Below are 9,961 nucleotides of genomic sequence, written 5' to 3'. Positions count from 1 at the left end.
GCGGCCGGGGTCCGGTCGGTGGGGGGGACGGACGGACGGACGGACCGACGGACGACGACTTTATAGGGGTCTGCTAAGGTGAGGGGTGGCTGAAGGGGTCTGTGGGGAGCGGCGGCCGGGATCTCGTGTGCGTGCGGAGAAGCCCGGTGTGGCGGTCGGTGCCTGTGTGGGGGTCTCGGGGAGGGCGGCGGCCTGCGTGGAGCTGTGTGTGTCTGAAGGCCTGCGCGGTGGTGGTGGTGCTGGTTTGTGTAAGTGTTGTCTGTGGGGTCCCGTGTGATGGGGGGGGGGGGGCGTATCTCTTATGTGGTGGTGTCTGTGTGTGCGGAGGGGTCCGGGGCGGTGGTCCGTGGGTCTGTAGGCGGTGTGTCTGGGGTCCTGTGTGGTGGTGGTGGTGGGGAAGCGTGTGTACTTTTGCAGCGGCATCATGTGTGTCGGTGTGTGTGTGGAGGGAGGGTGCCATGCGGCAGTCTGTGTTTGTGGGGAACGGATGGACGTGGTAGTGGTGGCAGACTGCGTGTGTACGTGTGGGGAGCAAAGCTTGGACTCCCAGAAGACTGCTGTAACACTACCCTACCCTCACTGTGCCCCTTTTCCTCCAGGAACCGTGTTGAGAAGCCATGGCGCAAGCATTTGCCTCCCCAGGGCTGTTCTCTGATGATGATGTTGCAGTCTCCCCTGTTCTCGAATCCACAGCAACAGGGCTTGGGGCTGATGTCTGCAAGGACCTGCTGTCAGAGTTCTCTGCCATTTCTCCGCATCTGGAGACCTCCCAGCAGGTGAGGCTGGAGCTCTTCTGTCACAAACAGGGTGGTGTTTTGAGTTGTGGCTGCTATGTCTCTGCACGAAGGCGTTGGCAGGGCCAACAGAGAATCTTTAGAGGAGGCTAAAACAACATGTTGCAATGGGGGCACCAGTTCCTGTTAGGAGCAGTGTACTGTGAAGGGCAGGGTCAGAAAGTGCCTCTTAGCACAATGCCTCTTAGTGTGGTGCCTGGTCTAGGAGCCAGCTTTGGTGTTAGGTCTTTGTTTTTTTAGTCTGATTCACTAGATAAAAGAAATGCTGCTGTGCGTAGAAATGTGTAAGAAAGCTTCTGACACTGCTGGGGGTTTTGGGACCAGGGAAGTGTTTATTAGTTACTGAGCACCAGGTGCGGTAGCCCCTTGTGTGTTCTGTGCTGTGGTTCCTGTTAGTGTTCTAGCAGATGGTTGTGTACTGCCTCTCCGCCTAGCATCTTTAACCTGTGCTGATTTTGCAGGCTGTAGCTGAAGACAATAATGGAAAATTAAAGGTGTATCTGAGAGTTCGACCTCTGAAACCTAAAGAAGTCGAAAAAGGGGAAGACCAGGTAAGACACTGAATGAAGCAGTCTCTGAGCCGGCTGCCTGTGTGTCTGCTGGGAGATGCTATTATCCTTTGCTGTTCTGGCTTCAGCCGGGATGGAGCTAACTTTCTGTCCAGTAGCTGCTGTGTTTTGGATTTAGTACGTGAAGAGTGCTAATAATACACTGATGTTATTAGTTGTTGCTAAGAGATCAAGGACTTTTTCAGCTTCACAGATTTTGCTAACATGCAGCTGCAAGAAGCTGGGAAGGGGTATAGTGAGTACAGCTGACCCAAACCAGCCAAAGGAAGTATTCCATACCATGGATGTCATGCTCGGTATATAAGTGGGGGCTGACCAGTGAGCCGTAAATTGCTGTTCTGGGATCACTCTTGGTTCCACTGTGATTGCTGCTTGGGGTGGGCTGTATCAGTTGGTGGTGAGAAATTGTGCATTGTTTTTGTATATTTTATTATTATTGTATATAATAATATTAATTATTGTTACTGTCATAATCTCTTCCTTCGCTGTCCTAGTAAGCTGCCTTTATCTCAGTCCATGACTTTTATTTTTTTTGATTCTCCTCCCCACTGCACTGCGGGGAGGAAGAGTGAGTGAGTGGCTGTGTGGTGCTCAGTTGCCAGCTGGGGTTAAACCACAACAGCTGTCTATGCTATGTCCTCTTGTAAGCCATGGCAATGATGGGATTTCACTTGTTCTTTAGGGCTGTGTCTGCATTGAAAATTCGGAGACCCTTCTTCTAAAAGCCCCTAAGGACTCCTTCACCATGCGAAGCACAGAACGTGGAGTGGGACAAGCAGCCCACAGATTCTCTTTCACCCAGGTAGGTAACTGGGACAAACAATCCATCTGGAAGATTTTCAAGCTTAAACCAGCCTTACAGCTTGAAAAGCTGGCTTACTAACACACACTGATTCCAATGCACTGTGTGAACTATGTAGTCTCATACAATTCTCTCAACTTAAGTTTCTGTTGCTGTTTCCTTAGTTTTTATCTTTTTTAAGCTGATCCTGATAACTTTTTGACACCAAATGCCAAATTCTTGTTTGTTCATGGGGCTTTGAACACACTAAAGGCTGTAGTGATATCAGATGTTACTGGATGAAGCAAGTGAACAGTTTGTTTTTGTAGGGGGCTTGGACTGGAATTGCTGGCGGGTCTGTTGCTCATGATGTGGGGGTAGAGGAGGAACAAATGACTATGTAGTATCACTTGAACAACCATCAGCAGTCAAAAGACAGGAAAGATCTACATGAGGCCATTTTTAATGTGTCTTGTTTGTAGATCTTTGGACCAGATGTGGGACAGAAATTGTTCTTTGATGAGACAATGAAGCAGGTGGTAAAGGATGTACTGCATGGACAGAACTGGCTGGTTTACACTTACGGCATCACCAATTCAGGGAAGACTCACACTATTCAGGGTAAGGAAAGGACTAGGAGTTAGTAGCCTGTTAAGGGAGTTTTCTGCTTCTACATGTGAATCCTCAGCTTGTTGTTGTTGTTCTTGCTTCAGGCAGCAACAAAGATGGGGGGATTCTGCCTCGCTCCTTAGCGGTCATCTTCAACAGTGTGGGGGAGCGGCTGTACCAAGCCATGGATCTGAAGCCTTTCCTCTCCAACGAGGTGATCTGTCTGGACAGCAGGCAGGTTCGACAAGAAGAGACCAAGAAGCAGACCATGCTGCGGGGAGGCCAGTGGGAGGTAAGCATGTGGCTTCTTGGAGGTTTAATAATAGTGACAGGGAAAGGATGGTGTCATACTACGTGCTCATGTTGTTTCCTTCCAGGAGGAGCTGTTAACGCCACTGAAGAGGAGTCATAGTGCCGAATCTCAGCTCCAGGCCACCACCAGTGGCAGTTTTGACAGCGGAGTTGCTGGCCTCTCTTCATCCAGCCAACTCACCAACCATTCAGATGTCAGCCAGACAGAAGGTATGTCTGGAAGCCTGTTGTGTACTACCTGCTTCTCGTTGGAGGATCAGGGAAGAAAGGGTGACAGCTATTGGGATGCTGTGTTGTGGGTAAGGGAGCAAAGGTGCTGTAGTCTCATAATTTTCCTTTTGAAAGGTAAGGATGTCAGGGCTGAAGAACTTTCTACGTATGTCTTGCCAACATATGAAGAATTCACCACTACGTAATAACCAAACCTTGTGAAATGAAAAGTTACTTGATACCCACTTACTTCATTCAAGGGATATGGTTATTGAGCAACTGAACGCCATGTGGTGGGAACAGCTGGAAAGCAGGGTGCTAAAGTGATGTGTTGTACTGAGCACTTGTGCCCAGAGTTTCAAACCTAGGAACTACTGGCTGATTAAGTGTCCAGAAGCACAGAGTGACTGAGGTAACAAGGTCTAAAACTTCATTTATCCTGGGAGGAGTTCCTGTCTGAAATATCCTACACTTATGGATCAAGTATGTAAGAAGTCCTTACACAGAAAGGAGAATGCTGTTAAAGGAAACCTCAGGCTGTCTGACTGGGGACAGGCACTAGCTGTTTCACAGGTCCAAATGGGAGGAGGTATATAGAATAATTTGAGTCTGGGGTAGTGTTCTTGCTGAAGAAAGATATCTCACTCTAGGACTAAACCATTCAGGTTGGACTTGTGAAAAGCTGCAATTGTGATTTTTTTTTTTTTTCTTTTTTCCTTTTCTTTCATATCTTTTCCCCAGAACTGGGCCCTCAGTGGGCTGACTTCGATCGCATTTCACTTGCCAACGCAGAAGACATGCAGTTCTCCATCTGGGTCTCCTTCTTTGAGATTTACAATGAGTTAATTTATGACTTGTTAGAACCAAGTTTACCTGGCCAGAACCGCAAGAGGCAGACACTGCGGCTTTGCGAAGACCAGACTGGCAACCCCTATGTGAAAGGTACATTTATCTGAAAGATATTTGTAGTGGCCTGTTATGGAGACTTGAGGATTGAGCGGGTGGGTGGCTTAGCAGTGATGTGTTGGGGCTGAGATAATTAGGTTTTCTGCCAGTCTAACTGCCTTGCCCAAAGTGTGCCTGCTTTTCCAGATCTGAACTGGATCAATGTTCGTGATGCCGATGAGGCCTGGAAGCTCCTGAAACTGGGTCGGAAAAACCAGAGTTTTGCTAGCACTCACATGAACCAGAACTCCAGTCGCAGGTCTGGAGGGGGAGGGAGAATGTTTAGAAAGACATACAAGTCTGAGGGGCTTTTAAAGGTTGCATTTCCTTTTTAAAATACCTGCATGTTTCTTTACAGTCACAGTGTCTTCTCCATTCGGATTCTGCACTTGGAAAGAGGTGGCAGTAAAATTGTTACAAAAACCAGCGAGTAAGTTTCATGCTCTCTAGGATTTGAGGGTGTTGTCCGTGGACTCAACTTTCCTGTCTCTTGCTGTGGGTGTGGGGAGTATCTTGAGGGAAAGTCTTGATGAAAATACTTGGAATGAGTAAATGTTCCCACTCTTAAGTCTTGGAACTCCCTGAGGAGTTTGTGAGGAGTACTGCAAAGTACAAATTGAGGTAGTTCTCAGGCTTTGAATTAAGGCAAATGTAAGTAACCCTGCCCTTGCAGCAGAACTGATTTGAGTGCTGCTGATGCCTGTCCCTGGGATGTAGTTATCTGGAAATGAGTTGTTTCAATATCCAGGAAGTGCCTGTCCTGAGGACTGGCAAAGGATCTTTGAACTTGACATCGCAAAGCTTATATTGGTGTTACCTTGTGTAACACCTACACTTAGGTTAGGCCTTTCTGTCCAGCTATTGTCCATGCACCCCAAAAGAGCTTTCTGTGCCCTTATGGGGAAGCTGGGAAGGTGAGCAGGGTAAATGATTGCAGGGCATCTGAATTGTAAACCTGGACAGAACAGGACAAACCTAGTGATTCATGTGAATATCGCCTGTGTTTTCTTCAGGTTATCCCTGTGTGACCTTGCAGGGTCAGAGCGCTGCAAAGATCAGAAAAGTGGGGATCGAATGAAAGAAGCAAACAACATCAATACCTCCCTCCACACACTGGGTCGCTGCATTGCTGCCCTCCGCCAGAACCAGCAGTCCAAGTGAGTATCCAGAACTCCATGGGGAGCGTGTGGGGAGGCTGTTGCTCTCCTGTGTGGGCTCACTCTTGTCTCTCCCCACAGATTGAAGCAGACTGTGGTTCCCTTCCGGGACAGCAAACTAACCCGTGTGTTCCAAGGTTTCTTCACTGGACGTGGGCGCTCTTGCATGATTGTCAACATTAATCAGTGTGCATCTACGTATGATGAAACTCTGTATGTAGCCAAGTTCTCAGCCATTGCCAGCCAGGTAAGTAGCACACCAGGATCATGGCACAGTCATGATACATCCTGCTTCCTGTGGGAATGGGCCCTTGCCATCACCGAGGCAGCAGGAATGCTTGCAAGTCCTCTCTATACTTCTCCAGTGGACTATTACCTTTACCTTTATCTCCAGATTCTGCTAAATTGGAAGGGCTGACATGGTGCAGAGAAGTGCCATGTTTAAAGACTACACAACTCCCAGGTTTTGTGGACTAGTAATGACAGCCTTTTCCCCTTCAGCTTGTTCTGGCATCTCCCACAAAGCTGGGGCTTCCATCCATACAATCAATCATCAAAGAGCACAAGAGGCGAACCAGCCAGAGTCTAGAAGCAGCGTCAAAGGAAGAAGTGGAAGCAGAAGAAGAATCAGAGAGTGAGGATGAAGTGGATGTAGTCTTGTATGAGAAGGAGGTGGGTTGTGATTGTTTGACAGCCTTTATGGACAGAGGGGCAAGAATGTGACTGTTAGCTTTAGCTGGGAGGTGTGGCTGGAGCTCAGCACTATACCAAGAGATCCCTTAGAAGGATATGGGACCCATAAAATTGGGAATCCATGAGGAAAACATTCCACAGTTGATCTAAATCTGAAGCACACACTTAATTTGGAAACACTGTCACCTGTGGAACAGGCACAGTAAGAGCTTGAGTGCAGACCTATAATCCCCACTCTGCAAAGGAAATCTAGAGATCAGAAAACGTGCAACACAGATGGCTAAATTAATTGAGGAAACATAATCAAACTTCCTAGATGCTCAAAGTAGAGAGCTGGTATAGCTGAAAGATCAAGATGGAAGTCACATACCTACAGAGACTGGAGTTGTGGTGGGTCAAGGTAGCAAATGCAGGTGCAGCCCTGGGCAGTGCAGCAGGGGAAACTGCTCTGGAGCCAGCTCTATCTGGAGTGCAGTGTTGTTTATGCCATTTCATGGGAGAGGAATTAAGATCAAACCTGGCAACTTTTCTTTCCAAGTGACTAGAAGAATCTTAAACCTAGATCACCCCGGCCTACGTATGTGGGATCAGCTAGCTGCTTCTGGGTCTTAATTCTGTTGTGCGGTGTGAGCAGTGGCGTTTGTGTCCTTGCAGGACTTGCTGCGTGTAGTGGAAGCTGCACGAGAACTGCTGGTGCGAGAGCGGCAGGAGAAGCTGCAACTAGAAATGCGCCTCCGTGAGGAGATCTGCAATGAGATGCTGGAGCACATGCAGCAGAAAGAGCAATGGTCCAGGTACAGCTTATGCTGATCTCTCTCTCTTTGTTCAGGGTGAGCTACAGTACCAAGAACTGCCAGACCCTGACATGTAGTTGTTTGCTCTCTTTGCAGCCAGTATTTGGATACTCAGAGAGAGATACTGGAGGAACTGTATGAGGGTAAACTGAATGACCTGAAGGAGTCGCTGACCGACTACTACCAGGAAGAGATCCAGGTTTGTTCAGGGCAATGAAATGGCATCAGGAAAGTGGCAGTGGGTTGGGAGGGAACGCGGAGTACTTGGGTCCAGGAAGGTGACTTACACAAACTGAAAGGAAACATTTTGCTTTTTGTGGATTTTCTGTGATTATTATTTGATAGCTTGATCCACAATTTTCACTTCTTGTCTACTGCTTCATGTAGTTCACTGGGCTTTCTAATTTTCAGCTCTTAATCTGGAAGTTATGTGCAACCATTCTGACTCCTCTATTTGTTTAACATGATTCTCTCTCTTCCTCTCCTTACTCTTTCTGCTAGTGCTTGCTTCGTGCTCTGCATATTAACACAAGTTCTGTGGATTTCTCTTCTTACTCTTAGTTGTGATGATGGGTATGGGCCTGTCTATATTTTTCATGCTATAGCATATAGCATGTGGCCCCTAGGACTAGTGGCCTTTCTGAAGATAACTCTCAAAAAATCCCTTGGCTTGAGAGGCTGTAAAAAAGTGGATTAAGCTTCCAGGAAATGGGTTCACTCTTTTCACTTAAAAGACATTAAAGCCTGGGTCCAATGTGTGAAGAGTGTGATTGAGAGAGTCTCCAGGAAGAAAGACACAAAAAGTTTCAGAAAAGCTGTGTTAAGAAAATCTTGTTGAATATTTGAACAAACTTGCTTTCTAAGGAGCGTGATGAGAAGATTGAGGAGCTCCAAGGTGCTCTGCAGGAGGCAAAACAAAAATTGGAGAGCCTGGATGCTAAGCAAAAAGACTCAGGGCAAGGCTTGCGTCGATCAAAGCGAGTGGCTACCTCATGTGCTCTGCAACAGGAGCTGGTAGATACCAAAGCCAAACTGGAGCAATGTCAAATGGATTTAAATACTGCAACAGCAGGTAAGGCAGTGATGCTGCACTCGTTCTGAACTATGCCCGAGCAATTCTTGTAAAGGGTTAGAAATACTGTTTTCAGTAGGGTCTATTGGCTTCAGACATCCTCAAACCACTATTTTGATTTGTAGATGATAGGGATAATGTGCTGGATGGACAAAGTTTCACTTCATTTTCACATGAAAATGGACTTTAGGGCAGGATCACCTCCCTGTTCAAATTCTGAAGTCCATTTTTGTAACTGAAAGGGAGAAGCCTGGAATGTGCAAGTCTGCACAAACTCAAAGCTTTTCCCAGCTTGCCTGTGGCAGCTTGTCTCAAGGGAAGTCTGGACTTCAGAAAAACTGAAAGCTTATGAATGTACTGTTGCTCACTACCTTTTATCTGTTCCTAGAGTTGCGCAAGTACCAGAAATTACTGGAGCCACCTCCCTCTGCCAAAACTATTACTGTGGATGTAGACAGGAAGCTGGAGGATGGACAGAAGGTAACTCCATCTCTCTGTTAGAGAAAGCAACACTTGCAGAGCAAGGTGGTTGCCAGTTTACACAGTGTTTAGAGCTGCTGCTTCCAGGTTTTAAAACAAATGGTTGAAGTTGAAAGGGGTCTGTTGAAAACAAACTTTTACTAGAGATGTGGAAGCTGTTGGTGTCTGTGATCCCAGTGTACCTCGCTCAGAGGGGACCCTCCCTCAGTACTGCATGTCTGAATTACCCTGGTGTGGCTCTGTTCGCAGAGCCATGTTAAAGCTAACTGTTGGATTAAATCTTTTTCTCCTGTAGAATGTCAAACTGCTCCGTTCAGAATTACAAAAACTTGGGGAGTGTCTTCAGTCTGCAGAGAGGGCGTGCTGCCACAGTACAAGTGCAGGGAAACTTCGAGAAGCCCTCTGTACATGTGAGGACATCCTGTCTAGACAGGTAATGTATCTGTTTTGTTGTGAGTTGCACAGGGGGATTTAGTCTATGCACTTTGCCATAATCAGCAGAATAACCTAGGTTCTTGCAGCTGCAAATAAAAATGACTTATTATCTAGACAGACACTGTTTATTCCATTTAGGGAGCTATATTGCTAATTTTTTCAGTGGCTGAGTCAGACTGCATATTTAACTCTCCAAAGGAGACCAAAGTTGTTCCTGTCAGTTAATGGACAGCCTGCACTTGAAGGAGGAGAATTCAGAGTTCTCATTTCCTTGTACACTTCACTCTATCACAGTTGCTATGGCAGCATGTCTGCAGGAGGATGTATTCACCTTTTTCCTAGCCTTTTCCATAGCCTGTCCCTGTTTTGTTACTGAACTGCTACACTGTTGACAGTAAAAGCTTTTATGCATGGCCTTGTTTAGCACACCAGTTAGTGGATTTTGGCAAAGGCAGTTTATGGTCTTCAGTTCATGGTAACCAAGGAGTTAGGCAACTTGTCATAACTTTATGTATATTCCTTTCCCATTCTCAGGACCAAACCCTGGCAGAACTGCATAACAACATGATGCTGGTAAAACTAGACCTGCGGAAGAAAGCAGCTTGTATTGCTGAACAGTACCACACTGTGCAGAAGCTCCAAGCAACTCCAACATCTACTTTAAAGAAACGGCTCTGTACCAACAGGGAGAACCTACAACCCAATCAACCTCCTGGTAAAAAGCCCTTCCTGCACAACCTTCTGTCACGTTCAGCTCCCCGTCCTGTTGCTGGCAGAGGGTGGCAACTTCGTTCAGTTGCTCTATGACTTTTCACAAAGACATCCCTGCCCTACTATATTGGATGTGCTACCTATTCCAGCAATAATAGCATCTGTTTTCCTTTGTGCGCTTGTTTATTGTTATTGTAGCTGCTTGAGAGCTTATGTAAACATTTTTGTATATGTATAGTTAAACTTCTAAGCAATACCAAAGTGGACAAAACGACCTTTTGTAATTTAAACACTACAATGAGGAAAGTCTTTAAATATAACATAATGCAGACGATCAAAATTGTTTAACAAAGGTCAAATTAAAATTGACTTCTCATCTTCAGCTATGTTGGCACATAA

At 46.4% G+C, this 9,961-nt stretch overlaps 1 protein-coding gene across 1 annotated transcript; it reads left to right on the top strand.

Annotated features, from left to right (window-relative positions):
- The first annotated feature begins 617 nt into the window (after window positions 1-617).
- On the top strand, window positions 618-9,836 carry KIF20A (kinesin family member 20A). The gene is made up of 18 exons (XM_010129468.2): window positions 618-776; window positions 1,256-1,345; window positions 2,046-2,165; window positions 2,627-2,765; window positions 2,858-3,045; window positions 3,131-3,275; window positions 4,017-4,217; window positions 4,368-4,479; window positions 4,579-4,650; window positions 5,234-5,377; window positions 5,459-5,624; window positions 5,879-6,049; window positions 6,725-6,864; window positions 6,961-7,063; window positions 7,729-7,936; window positions 8,325-8,416; window positions 8,712-8,849; window positions 9,386-9,836. The coding sequence occupies exons 1-18, from the start codon at window positions 618-620 to the stop codon at window positions 9,656-9,658; spliced, it is 2,661 nt and encodes an 886-aa protein (XP_010127770.1). The 3' UTR covers window positions 9,659-9,836.
- The last annotated feature ends 125 nt before the right edge of the window (window positions 9,837-9,961 follow it).

The sequence above is a fragment of the Chlamydotis macqueenii genome, chromosome 14 (genome assembly GCF_036417535.1).
Source record: "Chlamydotis macqueenii isolate bChlMac1 chromosome 14, bChlMac1.mat, whole genome shotgun sequence".
Lineage (NCBI taxonomy): Eukaryota > Metazoa > Chordata > Aves > Otidiformes > Otididae > Chlamydotis > Chlamydotis macqueenii.
This window is presented reverse-complemented; position numbering and strand designations above follow the sequence as displayed.

Coding starts and splice junctions, on each gene's coding strand:
- KIF20A (XM_010129468.2), top strand. CDS start 618: ATGGCGCAAGCATTTGCCTCCCCAGGGCTGTTCTCTGATGATGATGTT. Junction 7,064..7,728: donor ACTACCAGGAAGAGATCCAG/GTTTGTTCAGGG, acceptor TTGCTTTCTAAG/GAGCGTGATGAGAAGATTGA. Junction 7,937..8,324: donor TTTAAATACTGCAACAGCAG/GTAAGGCAGTGA, acceptor ATCTGTTCCTAG/AGTTGCGCAAGTACCAGAAA.